At 38.7% G+C, this 17,653-nt stretch overlaps 1 protein-coding gene across 2 annotated transcripts in view; it reads left to right on the forward strand.

The window, feature by feature from the left end:
• The window catches only part of sez6b (seizure related 6 homolog b), a 306,245-nt gene that overhangs the window by 267,676 nt on the left and 20,916 nt on the right, over positions 1-17,653 (forward strand). For both annotated transcript variants that reach the window (XM_084716798.1, XM_084716799.1), the window contains 2 exons: positions 2,683-2,879; positions 12,343-12,537. In XM_084716798.1, the coding sequence (XP_084572924.1) occupies positions 2,683-2,879; positions 12,343-12,537 (392 nt within the window). The remainder of the gene's footprint in view (positions 1-2,682; positions 2,880-12,342; positions 12,538-17,653) is intronic.

Below are 17,653 nucleotides of genomic sequence, written 5' to 3' on the forward strand. Positions count from 1 at the left end.
TGGAAAGACAAACACTCCCCACGTCTGTTCACAAACTCGCTTGCGTTCCTGTAATTTCTTCCAAATCAAAAATAAACATTTCATGTTCTGTCAGGCTGTGCCATGTGTCGATTCAATCCACGCCTCTTGAACCTTTGATTTTCCAGCATTCCCATAGTGATTAATAGCTCAATCTCAGCTTGGCTAATGAGTTTTATCAGGAGCCGCTGGTGATTAATTAGCAACAGCAAAGAGCATGTCACTGCTTTATTCTGGCTAAGCCATTTCTTCCCTGCTCTAAATCTTCTCTCTACAAAGAGATAGCTCAGCCCCAGGTGACACTTTTAAACAGCTTTGAGGTTTGTAAGAGTTCCAGCTCTACAGGCTACGGACAAATCAGCACAAATACACGGCCCTCTGACAGTTCAACTGTGACACTGAGTGTGCTTATTCAACATTACATCAATTCATTCATCTCAGATGGGGAAATGTCCAATTACTGTCAGTGCCGTGATTGTTGTGCTCCTTTTCTGTCTGAATCTGACAGAAAATAGATGCTTTTATTACAGTTTCATTATTATAACTTCATATTTCCTTTATGACTGTTGGTCATGACAACATTTTACTTAACATCTCAGTTTTAGAGATGTGGGGACATGATCTTGGGGAAGGAAAGTATCAGTAGAGGCAAGGAATTCCTTGTCACTGGGCTCTCCACTGATTTCAACATTCTTTAACACAGGCTTGTACAATGAAATGCAAGCTGTAGTTCCTTTGTATTACATACAAAACACAGCTATGACACATCAAGATCAGTTTAGTCATCAGGGAGGATACACCTCAGGTGGCGAAAACATTTTGTAGCATGTAAAAGTCTTCTGAGAGTCTGGAAATATGCAAACAAACAAACACAAAAACGGTGATGTCAGCGAGGGCTTGGGGACTACCTGTGGCAGAGGATGTATTTAGATCTCTTAAAGAGATAGTTTGGATTTTCTGAAGTCAGATTTAGAAAGCTGGAGAAAAATCATCAATCGCAACCTCAAAATACAAATATGGCTGCTCCACACATCTACAGTAGTAAAGCTGTTTATTAGCTCTTGTTTCTCATTAAATTGGTTGTGCACACAGTACTGTCAGTGGACATGCTACAGTGTTTGTGTGCACAAAATACTGCAGAATGTGTTATTATCAAGCACAAAAAAGTTATTTTTCAATATGTTCTACTGGGGCACGGTCAACTTGGTTGGGACATCATTCCTAGCTTTGATTTTTGATTTCTCCAGGAAAAAAAAAAAAGTTTTACGTCTTATATTATTGTTCTCACCTGGTAACCACCCATGAATTTATGTAAATTATTCATTCTGGAAAGTATATTTTAAAAGATCAAACTCTCGGCTATTAAACCTTGTAATGAGCCAACCTCCTTGTGATTTAATTTTTTATTAAATATAGAGATTTTCCATCTGACAGACTGGACAAAATGTTAAATTTTTTATTTTCACAGCATAGTCATAGTGAGCATTTTATTTTTTAATGTCTCTCAGAGTCTCGTAATGTTAATCAAAAGACATTTTTAAACCATAATTCTTATTTAGCTTTGATTTAGAAGAGCTACAGAGTCGACATGTTCTGGTTGAGACACATCTGATACAAATATTTATAACATTATTATTATATAACATTTAATGAATTTGTCCAAAAATAGAAAGTTCACCAGTGCAGAACAGTACTCCCACCTTTTTTTAAACCAGGAAGTGAGACAGGGGTCCTTAGGGTATAGCTAACCCTTTTAATGCCTGATTAAATCACAATTTTGTTAAGTCTGGGACACAACTTTAAAGGACCAGCATGTCCATTAAAAATCAAAAATCAATTTTTAAAAGATAATTACAATACCACATTATAAATAAAAGTAAAGATAATCTAAATAAAAATAAAAACATAAATTACATATATTTCACATATAATTCCTTAAAGGGTAAATTTTTATCAAAAAGTTGGATTTATTTTTATTAATTAAATAATTTAATAATTATATTATTCATTATTTTCTATTATTATTATTATTATTGTTATTATTATTATTATTATTATTATTATTATATTATTTTTTGTTAGAGCATGATTTGTCCCACTTCTCATGAATGTATTTCATAATCGTAACAACAACAAAGATGACAAATTACACGTTGTCATGATGACCACTGTCAAAATGGATAAAAAATAAGACAATAAAAGGGGATATTACATGATGCAAACCTTGCCAATAGTCCCAGTATCATCCCGACAATGATCTCCTCAGGAGCAGGGAAACAGGGATTCTGCCCCTCATGAATGATGTAGTAGTCTGTCTCAGTAATAAGTAACCTTGGTATGACCTGGCGTCATTGTTGCCCTCTTTGTGCAATTACTGTCATTTTAAAAATGCAAGAACACATTGTGAGGTGTTCCATTAATTTTTATGTTCTGTCAGGCATCTGTCATGGGTGAAAGTGCTATGTATGTGTGTGCAGTGTGCACTCAGAGGTGGTGTTTGACCTGTAGGTTGTGACCACATCATTCACTGCAAGAAACAGTTTAAAGGTGAGAGCAGGGAGTTAAACGCATTTATATCTGTCTGGTTTTTATGCATATTAAAAAAAAAACTAAAAAGAAAAACCCTAGATACAGACTTTAATCTGTGTGTGCCTCCTGTTTCAGGTTGAACATTGGGAAGAATGACCTGGTGACCTTTTATGATGGAGATGACCTCACAGCCAAAGTACTGGGTCAGTATGGTGGATCGAAGTCCAGATTCAAGCTCTACACCTCCACTGCAGACGTCACCATCCAGTTCCAGTCCGACCCCGCCACCAACATCTACGGCTACGGCAACGGCTTCATAGTCCACTTCTTTGGTAAGTCATGGAACCACATAGAGATTTAAAGTGATAGTTCATATTTTTTTGAAGTGAGTAAATAATTATAACTTTGCACCTCTAACAGTAAAGACAGGTGTTCCTCAAGGATCTATCATGGGACCTATTTTATACTCTATTTAGATACACTATTTTCCCCCCTTACCTTGTCATTAGACAACTTTTTCCAAAAGCAAACTGCCATTATATAAGCCAAATATTGCTCTGTCCAAACAACCAGACTCCTTTGTCATTTTACTGCACAGAACCAGGGAGGTGCAGGCCTACCGCTGTTTCACTTAGTTATATTTTTTGTGTTATCGTATGACTTCAGCAGACAATTGCACAAGTCCCTCCAATCCGAGTCCCAAGCAAGTATCAAGTAATTCGGTCCAAGTCTCAAGCAAGTCCCAAGTTTTTTTGTCATGGGCAAGTTAAGTCAAGTCAAGTCACAAGGTTATGTCGAGTCAAGTCAAGTCACAAGGTTGTCGAGTCAAGTAAAGTCTCATTAAATTATGGAGTAATTATTTAAAATATTTCAAAACAGGCCTATTTGTGGAAAAAAATCTAATATTTGAGTTATCATAATAGCCCCCCCCCCCCCCTAGTTGTCCTTAATATAGTGAAGACCCCCGCCCAAAAAAAAAAAAACACACACAAATGGTTTGGCCATCAAACTTTGACGTTGTCTTTTTTTTGTTCAGTATGCTCTATGTGCGGTCGGTAGAAGTCCGATGCACAGAGAAGAAAATCAAAGAGAAGAAGAAAATAGAGGCTTTAGAGATTTATTAAATATATTTTAAAAAGGTGATGACCATAAAGCTGAGACCTTTACAGTCTATGGCTGAGACGAGCAAAGTCAACGTAGCGCAGGATAAAAAAAACTAACAAAACAAAAACAAACAGCGAAGCTATATGTTTACCAGCCTTGTAACGTAATACTGTCCAGCTCTAATGTTAACATCCACAGGTATAAAAGCCACGACACGTCATGTTTTTGACAGGAACAGCTGACTGACTGTCAGAGAGGAGGCAGAGAGAGGAGGAGAGCAGAGCGCTGCGGTCAGGTGAAGGAGGGGCTCGTTGCACCGTGGTGAAGCGGGCGCGCGCGGGGGGATGAGAGAGAGGAGAGAGCAGCAGTCAGGTGAACGAGTGATGCGGGAGGGGCTCGTTTGTCGTGTCTCAAGTCGAGGGGAGTCATCAATCTTGTCTCAAGTCGAGATAAGTCATCTTGTCTCAAGTCAAGTTGAGTCTCGAGTCTCTGACCCTCCAAGTCCGAGTCGAGTTGCAAGTCGTCAAATTTGCGACTCGAGTCCGAGTCCCTACGACTCGAGTCCAATTGTCTGGACTTCAGTGAATACAAACTAACACATCCAGCCAGATGCCAATGTATTTGTAAAAGGTAACTTTCTCTAGATGTGTGAAAGTCATAAATTTGGTTGTTTTAGAATTTAAAACCAATTTTAATTTAGCAAGTGACAGCTGTTATAAGTTCAATGCTGACTGTAAAGGGTCCATGGTGCCACAGTATAAATAATAGTGTTATCTGCATAGAAGTTTATTTTCTAACTAAATCTAATCCTAAACTAAGATCATTTATTTAAATGTAAAATAATAAGTCTCAAGACAGATCTTTGAGGAACAAAGGTGCAGGGCGTGCATTTAACATTTGAATGTAGCAGTCTGGTGCTCTTTGAGTGCAAAAGAGCCTGGATTAGTGAGAATTTTAAACATCTCTATTTTTCTCTGTCAAGTTCAAACATTTCAGACTCCAGCTATTTAAACATACAGAAAATGATGATTAATGGGAAACACTACATCAAGAAATTGCACATCAACCATATCCACATAAATGAGAGAGATGCTGCTCATTATCAGTAATATATTCAAACTCATCACTGACACACAATCCGCCAGTTGTTGTTAAAGACCTGGTATCCAACATGCCCAGAACATCTTCTGTCTGAGGGAATTTGAAAACATAATGACAACAGCTAGCTGCTAGCACTCTAGCAAGGTGATGTGAAGTATGACGGAGCTTCCCCACTGATCTCTGGACTTGCGTTACAATGCTTGGGGACCCCCTGGTGGCTTTGGGGGCCCTGTACAACCGCACATAGCACAGATTCTCCTGCTGCTTCTCCAAACCTGGGCACGTCGACTGCCATCTACTGTAGGTAATACACCGACTATGGTGGAGTACCTCATGCAATCCTACTTAAAAAAAAACCCTGCACTTTCCCTTTAAACCTCAAGATTCATTCATGAGGGAGATCTGCTATCTATTGTTTTGCCAGGTACCAATTTAGTTACAATTGATAGAAACAGTTGATAGTAGCTGCATATCAACATATTTCAACAGCTGTGCTGAGATTCCATTATTATTATTCTATTACATTTGACTTTTTTCACATCAAATATTCAGTTTGCGGGGGCTCTCGGGGATTAAGGCACTGACCATGTAAGACCCTACTTTCATCTCCAAGCATGTGCGCTATTTTGGTTCATGTAAGTGCAGCAGTGCTGTGTGAAGTGGGATATACAGTAGATCAGAGAGCGTGGTGATTAATAAATGGACTCTCAGGCAATCACAGCCTGGTATCATAGCTCTAGAACAGCTGAGCCAATCACAGTGAAGAATGACAACAATCACATTGTTGTGTGGACAAGTGGCACAGTGCGAACCTGCAATACCATAAATCTGCTGTCAGAGGTTTTTACTATGACAACGGAAAGAGGTCATTACAGACATGTTGAGGCAGTTTATATGGTTGCATCAAACCGATGCATCCTTTAGTCATATTTCAACTGTACCTCATGTCATAAATGGTCACATTGTTTAGTAAATGTGACAGCAGCGTTTGCACTGTGATGTATTTCAAGAATAAAACATGAATCACCACTTCTGTTCAAAAGAAAGCTGGAAAAGAGGCAATTATGCCCAGGATTAATGAGGCCTGGTTATCTGACGTCTCGTGCACAAACAGGCAGAATACCCAGCTTTAACGGACCCATCTGATGTGTGTAGACCTCTGTGTGTGTGTGTGTGTGTGTGTGTGTGTGTGTGTGTCGTGATTTCGTGGCAGCCTGGTGTCATTTTCATATAATTTAATGAAGGTAAACACGCTGAACGGCTGGGTGTAATGGCACTGCCCTCTGGCGCGGCACTTCTCAAATCAGAGGCTGGCGATTATCAGCATATGTGTCTCGCTGCCTTCAGATGGCTGCAGGGACTCGACCCACACAAGGAGAAACTTTCAGAAAATATAATAAAGCAGCTGTGGACAATAATGGAAGAATCATTCATATTTATTTATAGATAAATGCAGGCGCAGGCATTCCTGTTCTAAACATGTGCACTGGCATTTTTAATACAGATTTAAAGGACTAGTGTGTAGGGTTTAGTCTCACCCTCCAGTGTTTGGTTTGTCCGTTCTGGGCAACTGCAGAAACATGGCGGTGCAACATGGAGACCTCCACTGAAGAGGAGCTGCTCCCTCTGTAGATATAAAGGGTTCATTCTAACATGACAAAAACACAGTGATTCTCATGTTATACGTCAGGTGGTTATACGTTAATGAAAACATTCCTATAAATATTAAATTACATTTCTAATATAGCCAGTAAATCACTGAAAATCTGTTTTGTGGAAAAAAACAAAACGTGGTTCGTGGAACTTTCATTTGAGTTGAAGAAAGTAAAAGTTTATTGGTCAGCCATTGACTGAAATAACACCTGCAATAAATTATTCATGTAGTTTGCCCCTGCTTCCAGCCCTTATGCTAAGCTAGGCCAGAGGGGAACCCTGAGGGCCTTAAAAGAAGGCCTAACACATCAGTATTCAAATGTTATATTTGATTTATTTACGATAATTATTAGACTATTCTCTTATAATTCTAATGTCAACTTAATTTTCTATCAACTTTGATGCAGAAATGAATAGGACACTGTCCACAAAACAAAAAAAATAGAGTTATCCAGTCAGGTTTTTTGTTGTTGTCTCTAGGCAGAGAAAGATTAAAGCTGGCTCATTCATTGGTTACTCATTGAACTTCATCGTTGGGACAGAAGGCCACAGCCTGCATGTTTGTTTAAAAAGCAACAGGTGAATTAACCAATCATATTTTGATTTACAGTGGGTGGGACCAAAAATAATCCCGTAGGCCGTCTTGAAGGACAGAGATATCTTGCTCAAGATGAGGCAGTTGAGACTGACACTGTTGTTACATGGCTAACTCGATAGCACTGCCTTTTTCAAGCTGGACTTTTGCAGCACAGCATCTGCCAAGGACTGTGTTATTTAGGAGACTGAAATTGCATTTGCCCCCACGTCTGTTAGAAAACAATTTTCAGACATTTGAATCCTCTTTACTTCCAACAGTGCAGCACAGTGGACAGAGCTGTGTTGGTAGACAGAAATAATAGAACTGGAGATCTATGATACATGTAACTGTGTGTGTGGTACTGAGACAGAGAAATAAGAATGATAAAAAGAAACTCCGACTGATTCATACAGATTATTACAACTCCTACTATCAAACAACAGCTTAATTACACTGAACAGGCCCTCACACCCATAAGGATGTGCGCCCACAGGGCCCCTATCACCTGACCAGACCAGTCATCAAGGCTCTGAATTGTCACATTTTTTGGACACCACAGGAAGGAGTTTGATGCCACTTCCTGTCTCCAATAGGTTGCAACACATCACAGCCACTCATTATATGTTCCAGTATATTAAATGTAGACAATACTGAAAATTTGATGTAAATCAGATGATGACTGTCACATGAGGCTTGCTTCCTGTTGCCAGTAGGTGGCGCAATGAGTAGAACTCCTGATTGGGATGTAAATGTGATCATGAAGGGACTTTTATCAAACATGTAAAGGGGCTGATTAGATCATTTATAGTAAAATTACAGTAACTTCCTAGACATTAGAGTATGAGGAAGTTTGTCTTGTGTAGACTGGACAAAAGCTTTAAATACACACACGAGCTCAGGAGGACAGAGACAAGAGAGAAACTTTTTCAAAAGCTCCAAAAGTAAAAGAGGTTATCCTCCATTTGTCACCTCTAACATTAAACAGCAGTGAACATATATAGTGACCAAGTCAAACCAAATAACACAAAAGGGGAAAACAAGATGGACGCCAACTACAACTAATACAAGGCAAAAACTAGGTACGTTCAAGATGAACTGCGCCTCGCCCAGAGACTAGATGAGATCAGACAGCTGCAGCAGGAGGTGGAGACAAAAAGCTGCAGTCAAATCGGACAGTTTCCAGCAGACTTCAGAGAACATACAAGAAGAGACACGAACATCCTGTTAGTTCACCTGTAGGTTACCTGAAGTTTGTAGACCATGTTCATAGTTGAAGCAATACAGTGTGTTCTTGATTGCTGATTGAGTTGAAACAGAGATCCCCTTTCTGTTATGTTTTTACGTTAACATTTGTTCTTTTATCTGCCTTGTAACTGTTCTTCTGATAAGTCACATATAAAAATAAACTTAGTTATTATTAGCCACAAGATATCTGCTTGTTGATAGATTAAAACTTCATTGCATTACATCAGACTAATATATCCAGTGTTAAATATTTCAGTTACACAGAAAATTAGTATTTTATACAACACGTGGTGTTTGTTGTCAAAATTAAGAGCCAATCAGAGCCTGTCAGCTCATCAATCAGGCTACAAACTGCAGCCGCCTCGATCTCATGAGCTTACCCTTGCCTGCATGACGTCAGAGCAAGTCGGGGTCAAGTTGGACACAAATCTAACCAGCCTGCATTGTGTGGTGATCACCGCTGATCAATTCTGCACAGGCCTGGATCATCTTGAACGTACCTACTACCTAATGTCTGAACCCCGCTCTGCCTTGGGAGTTTGGTCCAGTGAGGTGGCTTTCAGATTTAAGAGGCTCCACCCCTCAGACACACGTTTTATTCAATCAGGAAGTGAACCACCCCCAACAACTCCAGTAAGTCAAAGACAAAGAAACACATTCTCTGCATGTCCAACCGTGTACAGAAATGTATCAAAAATGGTAAAATTACTGGTGTTAAAATGTTTAAAGGGACATTTGTCCCCAAATCCATTATTTTCCTCTGTTCATCGAGATAAGTTTAACAGCAATGTTTCTGTCTTCAGCGTCTGTATTTTACAAGCTGGGATCAGAACAGGTTGACTGTTCTTCAAATGTATAACATAAATAAAGTTTAAGATGTATCAGCAACCTAAAGAAGCTAATTGAAGTGTAGCAAACTAAAGGTGAATTCTGCATTGTTATCAGCTACAGAGAAGTTAGAGGTGAGTAATGCCACGAAAAGAGAAGTGAGGCAAAATGAAAGAGAAGAGGGAGTTTGTTTTTGCTGGTGTGGGACCTAAAAATGGGAGCAATAAGAGGCTGTCCCTGGTGTTGGCGGGGCCTTTCCATCAGTGCAGCGCCACTCCAACAGCCAGCACACTATATCTGATAAGAGTTAATGAATTCAGAGGGGAAGGAAAGGCTACAGAATACAGATGATCGACAAAGAGGAATAAAAGGAGGGAAAGCTTTTAATACAGTCTCTTCATGAATCTCATTGGTGGAATGTAAACACAAGACAGCGACGTGGGCAGGTGTCAGAGAACGTTGTTTTGCTGGTGCCCAAGTGCAATTACTTTGGTGTGTTTGTCCAAATTAGACTCCTAAGCAGAGGGCCTGAACCTGCTGCTGTGTGCCTGGGAATGAGCAGAGCAGCGCCAACAGGCCTGGCAGCACACTGTCACCCCACAGGAGAGCTCATTTGAGTTGCTGGAAAAATGATGCTCCAGGAAGGCATCCCCTGGTCTCAAGCCCCAATAAAAATAGATCTTTATGGATCATTTTATGCTCTCTATTCAGGCAGATGCCAACTTGAAAAGCTACTGAAAAGATTGCATTTCATTCATGCATTTGACAATTTTGCACATTATGACCCTTGTTCACTTGTCCAGAAATCTCTGGTTGTTAATTTATAAGAGTGATCCTGTGACACAACAGCTGGGGCTTGGGAACAATGTCAGACATATATATTTAAATTCGCATAAAAGTTAGTCAAGTCAAATTTTATTATAGTCCAACATCACACACCACAATTTGCCTCAGGGGGTTTTACAGTCTGTCCAGTGTGCAAGACGCCCTGTCCTGTAGACCCTCAGGAGAATGACGCTGTCTTGATGGATAACTAACTAAAAATGTTTTATTTGGGCTGAACTGTCCCTTTAAGCATACATGGTCCAGACTCGTCTTATGGTTTTTAAGTTTTATTCAGTGCAATCTCTTATCTGTGCACACATAACTCAAATTTACACTCTGAAGTAGCATGCAGGGCATACACTCATCCTTCTTATTTACTTCTCTGGAGAGCAGAACCATAGTCAGGTGACCTGTTGTCACGGTAACAAAAATAAGTACATGATTAATGCTGTGAAACTGTTGCATTATGTTTGGGGGTAAAAAGGATCATGGTCTGGGTTAACAGTACGTTATGTTAAAATTTGACTATAGCATTGACTTTTGGTTCTGACATGAACTCTGGACTCCTGGGTGTTTTTTTTTTTGACTCATTCATCCACCATGATGCACAAGAATATTTTGTTTGCAAATTGCTATTTTGGCCTGAGGGTAGCTCTAAATGAAGCTGAGGAGAATGGATGTTCCAGATAAATTTCATGCTAATGTGACACTTAAATTCAGTTACTTATTGTGTACAAAAACAAAAATGGGCAGAATGTAATCAAGGGATCATCCTCAGGGGAATGTGAGTATCCACAAGAAATTTCCTTACAAATTAGCCAGCAGTACCAGGCTACTATGTTTTCATTTTTTTTTTCATTTCACAACAAACTGATGTGGGCTCACCGCATATTTCTTTGCATGTTCATCTGCTACAGCACAACTGCAGTGTACAGGGACACACATTATCCACCTGCTCAGTCTGTTATTCTTCCTTCTGATCAGGACTACTCTTCAATTTTAGAGTTTGTTCACTGTGTCTTGCAGAAAGTGCTTTTTCACTTGTTAAGTTAAATAATGTCTGGTTTTCCCTCTGATGTCCTCTGGCTGTTCTGTCTCAGCTTTCTGTGCTTTATGGAGCTCCCTGATGGACAGATAGCTATCTGTTGCTAGAGTAACCGCTGACTACTGCTAAATGTCGCTGCTGTTAGGTCAGTTATTCCACTTTGCATGTCTATGAGGGTCCACTGGGGTCAGTGCCATGTAAATGTTGTCTTCTGAGGGTGTACATGTACACTCTGTGTGGACATTACTGTGCCCCTGCTGCACAGTGTGGAACTCGTCCTCCATGCAGACTCCAGAAAGTAGTATAAACAGAACTAATAGGTGCCTCTGGCGACTTACTGCACGTCCGTCAGGGAGTATAATCCAGCTCTTACACATGCTAGCCATCCTATTAGCTGTCTCTGCCCAGACTGAGAGCTCAAGACATTTTCTGGGGAATTACATAGGTCAGAGGAAGATTTTTCTGGGAGAAAGAGCAGCCTTATTAATATACCCTTAGAAAATCATTTGTAAAATATTAATTTCCTGTGTAATCAAATGTAAAATTGGACTACTAGGTAAGGCTAAATGCTGTGATCCTGTTGTGTTTTCTAGTTAATAATTGTCAGTTAGAAGTCATCTACAGGCATTTGTTTGCAACTTTAGTGTGCGTTACTTATTATTTTGTTATTTTTATTGTTTAAAAGTCACCAGAGTCTGAGAAGCAAAGTCTCAAAAAGTCAAATATTGCAGACCCTCCACTCAGATCTCAAAATCCACATGATTTTTGTGGTTTCAAGTTTGAAAAGTATGGTCACAGGATTCCAGTGGGATTCATTTTCACTATTCATTACAGGAAGAGGATGGGACAGGAACAAAAGTCAAGTGGAGCGGGACGGAGTCGGAATCATGATAACAATAAGTTTTTTATATAAAAGTGTGTGTAATGTTGTGTGTGGACTGTGGATTGATGGGGATGGGATGGGACAGGATTTTTTTTTTTTTTCTTACTCAGTCAGGGGATTGGGATGGGACACAAGTGAAAATTCAATCCTGTGTCACCCTCTTAACTCAGTGCACCAGGGGAGTGTTGTACTGAGGTGAATTAAAGCCAAAACTCATTCTCCCGGCGGTGCAAAAGCTCCTGTTGGGTGATCCAAGCTCCCAGTCCAGGCAAAGTTTGAATGAGAGCAGGAAATGAGTATAATAAGATTTCTTGCTATGAACCAAAGTTGTTTGTTTGACAGAGACTGACATTAGTGTGTTTATGATGAAAAAAAAAGCATATATCAATTCAAATGTTAGATTCATTTCCTAATTCACTGTCTTCCTCTCTCCCTTTCTGTTTCCCTCTGATCCCTCCACACACACACACACACACACACACACACACACACACACACACACACACACACACACACACACACACACTCCTGCAGAAGTGGCTCGTAATGACACCTGCCCCGAGCTTCCAGAGATCTCTAATGGCTGGAAGAGTACATCTCACCCTGAGCTGGTTCAGGGCACTGTGGTGACCTACCAGTGCTACCCGGGTTATCAGGTGGTGGGCGCCGAGCTGCTCATGTGCCAGTGGGACCTCACCTGGAGCGGCGACCTACCGAGCTGTGAGAGAGGTGAGTGCAAAAACACTACCACCACTGCCACTGCATGATCCACTCAAGAGGGGAAAGATGGAGAGTGTGAGAATCATCTTCAAAGCCGTCCTTAAAAGCTGTCTGGAAAAGGGCACACACTTTCAAAAAAACACACAAACCACCTGTCTAACATGGGCTAACTTCAACCAGTCAGATTAAACTCTTGCTGAAGCCTTCAGTGTTGTTCTTTGCTCTTCTATCAGTAAAGAAATACTCTCCAGTTCTGATATAACTGATGCTATCACAGTATCTACATCTCTTCAGGAGCCGCCATTGTTTCAAAACTTTGTATGTATTTGCTAAACTGAACAAACAATTTTTATAGCCTAATGGAACCTGCATATATTATAAGTAAGGCGGTGTTTCCCCAAACTTTTTCTGGGGACCCACTTTTAAAAATGACAAACTATTGCAATCCAATCTAATAAATCTTGGAAAGAGTTAGTTTATGCATAAATAACTGACCATTGCCATTTCTGCATTACCTTGTGTTATCTTGACACATTTTATTGAAATCATAAATACTTTAAATATTTCATTCATGAGAAATACATTTATTTCAGCTGAGTTAACAGGCCATTTTATTATTTTTATTTCCCCTCATCAGGAAAGAAATATCGGACATTTTAGCCTCCTTCATAAATAAGACAAAATAAGAGCATTTTTGCAGAATTGACAGGCTCACATTTTTTCCTCTCGCCAGCAAAATAATCTACACTTTTTTAAAAAAAAACATGGATTTCTTACACTCTTTTATTTATTTGGTGACCAAAATAAAATCTCCTGTGACCCATCTGTGGGTCCCAAACCAGCCTTTGGGAATGACTGAGCTAAGGTACTACAATCAGTATAAATCCTGTATGATATTATCTTTTACGCTACAGTTTGTTATGCTGAAATACTTAAGTAAGCAAAAAGTATTAATTAATATGTAGACATCTGGTAACACAAACTTTGAGACAATGTAAGAATTTATGAACACATGAGAACCTATTTAGAAATAACAAAATTTAAGCATAGATAATTTAAAAATATGGTATTATATTTGAAATGTAAAAATTGCCATTGAATTGTACATGTACGACTTACAGCAAGAGTTAATGGGCAAAAACTTTGTGCCCCAAGCGAGAAATAAGTGTCCTATCAGTAACTTAAAACAATGTAAAACAATTTTAACAGCAGATTTTATTGCAGATTATACGCTTTACTACTAACTACACAATATTATCTTTGTTAATTTAAATATACAGTAAATATTTCAAAGTATTTGAGTCTTATTCACTGAAGTTGTAGGATGTGAGGAGAGTTGAGTGGGACCCTAATGCCCTCTACTGACCAGCCACTACTTTGTAGATCATGTTGGTAGATCATTTCAGATAAACCCAGAACTAATTTAAATTCAGTTTTAAATCTATTCAGACCTTGTTCTGGGACATGTCAGTTATCAATCATCAATCATCAAACATGGAGATGATGATCTCTGTCACCTTCCAGGTACCTGAATCAGCTGAGAGTCCTCTTAGCAGCTGTGTAAGCTGCCCCCAGAGCCAATGAATGACTTTCTAATCCAGTGACATTTACTGATCATTTCCATTAGTGAAAGGCTATTTGGATCAGAGACAAAGCATGTTAAATCTCATAATTAGTGGCTTTATAAGCCTGCAGGAACAGACTGGGTGACTTTGGGGCAGCAGAAACAAGCTGTAAACACAACACTGGCATATCTTCACCTTTAAAATTCAATTGAACTTTTTAACATCAGCTGCTTATTTACACACCCAGCAATTACAGAGCAATATCAGCATTTATTTGAAGCTGTGTTTGTGCCCACCTGATGTGAGTAAGTTCAATATTCACTCTCTTTTAGCTCTGTTTTAGGTCTCTGTCAACTCCTGAGGGAAATATCTGCCTGTTTAGCTGCTAAATGCTCCACTACAAATAAAGAGTGAGCTGAAACTCTATAAAGCTCCATAAAGCTGGAGGAAGCTGCAGATTCTGCTGATAATTCTCACTAAGAGACCCATTTCACATTGTCACAATTTTCACATTGTCATTTCATACATTATTATGAAAATATTTACATTATAGCTGCTCTAAGTTCAGCTTGCACTGAGGAGTAACTGAATTAAAGGATTTCATACAACAGGAATCGTCCAACAGGAAGTACAGCGTGTGCTTCATTAGATATTAGTAATCTACTTTGGTGTGTAGAGGAAAAAGCTGGAAAAAATGTTCAGCCATTATTGGTGAATCCAGGGCTTTCTCTGAAATCACACCCTATAAGCTAAGGCTGGATGATATATTAAATATTCTATACATCTGAGCATGAATTGAAGCCTGTGTTAAGTAAAAAGAAAGAAACGCATTATACATTTTAGAAAATAGTTGAACCACTGAATTGTGGAGTTCGACTATTAAACTTGTTTACAATTTCTGTGTTCAGGATTTTGCTCCTATCAGGGACGCTGGAGTCTACATAATGACATTATACTAAATATTTGTATTTATTTTACTTTTGATTGATTTATTTCGAACATTAAAAAAATAAAATGTCTTGTAGAGAAATAAACAAAACAGAGACAAAACAATAAATAATGAACAAAGTTACAATGAGAAACATAAATAAATATTTCGGTTTTAAATGTGAAATTAATTAGTAAGTAAATTAAAATAATTCAAATCTCAGAATAGTAGCATTAAAATGTAAGTAACATTATCAGGTACTACAGCAGCACTGTGGTTACTTTGAGGTGTGCTTTTACTTGAGACACAGTGGCTTAATAAGACATAAGTTTTCAGTGTTTCAACTGTCCCCAACCACTGTGCCAACTTCTCCCACCAACAGGACAATGATAACACTCTGACATCCTGCATGAAATTTAATATTTCAGTCTTGTCCTTATTGGTGAAAATGTGTCAATTGCATCATTAAACAATCAGCTGAGTACTGTTATCTTTCAGGAGAGACAAACTGATTCAAACTGATTCACTCACTATTCACCAATAATATCAGCATATTCAGTGAACACAGCTATGTTAGGACGTTCATGCTCAACACTGGATGTATGTTGCATTTTCCTGTTGTGGATGTTGAAGGTTGAGCTCATTTTAACTATTTTATTAGTTCATTTAATCTACAGTAATGCATCATATTCTATAAGATGACCATGTTTGCACTATTTGAGAATTTACGGTATGTCAGTTATAATGAGATATATATTATGTATCGGCAAATGGCGTTAATATATAGAGACATAATTTAAAAGCCACATCACCCTGCCCTAATGCACTGTACACCAGTGCTGACAGAAATATTGATATATGGATAAATATTGATACTGAATATTTGAAATGCTTTCAAAACTCATTTTTCACAGTTTGGATACTATGTCTGCAATTAATAATTATTTTCATCTGTCAGTTATTTTCTCCATTATTTGATTAATTAATCTTGTCGCAATCTAGCCAGTGGAAAAAACTTTTCAAGTATTTCTGGAAACGACTATTTTCATTAATTTTTCTGTTAAATCTATCTTGAAATAAAAATCTAAATTTTATGCCCTCTGTGTTGGGTCAGTTTTTTTCCTGCTGATGTTGGAAATATCAACTTTTGATATTTTTCAAGGCATGGTCTAAAATGAGAAATTCCAGTGTCATACTCTGACATTTTATTAACGGGTCAAAATTACTATTATGAAATATATCGACTATATAATCGCCTCACAAATTCTCTTGGCATGTACATTACAATGATACACACATATTAGTCATGTGGTGATTCATAAGTGCTCAGTGTTCTTAATTTTCTGCTCATTATAAATAAACTTAATAGCTAGGTCACAGAGATTTTCCACCATGCACACCCTAATAATAATTACAATAATTGATTACAAGAAGAAGGACTAATAGTTTCTCAAGAAGATGTTTTTGCATAATAGTTGCATCTAATTGTGCTGAGTGAAGGCAAAATGACCTGACTTTGCAAAACAGGCCACATGAAAACTACAAGTCTGTTTTTCATTAGGCTATTACATAAAAACACACACATGCACACACACACACACACACATGCACACACACACACACGCAGTAGCAAGGCCTCGCTGCCAGTGCCCAGCCCCACTGGCAGCAGACGGGGACCTCGGCTCCAGCATGGCTGACTTCCACCCTGTGTTTGTGGCCTGGCTGGCCCCTCTCCTGCTGGGCCCAGAACTGGCCTGACTGGATGCCGGGACAGACGCCGCTCATTTCTTAATCCCTCCTCTGTGGGTTTATGTAACCTGGCTCAGATAGACAGACTGAGCTGACTGTCTCATATTTTCTTTACAAACACAAACCCTCTGATACATGGAGGCAAAGCTTCTGTTATCTGCAGTCTCTAAAGGTTATCTGCTGCTACTTTGTTCATCGTGTCAACTGTATTTTAACAGCATGTCTGCACACATTATTTTTATAACCTGATGCACATTGTTCCCTGTCATTTTGTTTGTAATACTCTATAGGCGAGTAATATTTACGTTTGAGCCCTGATCACAGGTTGTATGTGTCTTTGAGCAACACACAGTTCAACTAAGGAGCGTTTTGAGGTCAAACTTCTCAGTATTTCACAAGAAAAATTAAATATTTGAGAAGATGATTTTTTCTTCCCTCCAGGCAGCTTTGTTGTCTATTCTTCTCAGTGCTACGCTACAATATTAGACTTCTAGCTAGGCTAGTAATCTAAGTATTCTTGTAAAAAGCTACTCAGTTTTAGTTACTTGTAACCGTTGATGCATAATCAGTAGCAGCATTCAATCAAAGAGGTTTCAGATTCTCAGAAATAAGTTTCCTTTTTCAACAAAAACACAAATTAAAATGAGAGAAAAAAATATGACTGTTGATTGTTTTCAACTACCAGTGTGACAATAAGACTGCACACTGCTGACATGTTTATTTCATGATGATGTTTCAGTCTATCCAACTTTCATAACCTGATGCAATGTCATTATTAAATAAATATGTCAGCAGTAACTGAGACAGCGCGGGTTTTTGTCATTTTCTTTATGTTGCACCTTCCTCCAATGCACCTGTCACACATTCAGCTGTGCAGAGATTC

Source organism: Lutjanus erythropterus, chromosome 4 (genome assembly GCF_056507025.1).
Source record: "Lutjanus erythropterus isolate fLutEry1 chromosome 4, fLutEry1.hap2, whole genome shotgun sequence".
NCBI classification, from domain to species: domain Eukaryota; kingdom Metazoa; phylum Chordata; class Actinopteri; order Lutjaniformes; family Lutjanidae; genus Lutjanus; species Lutjanus erythropterus.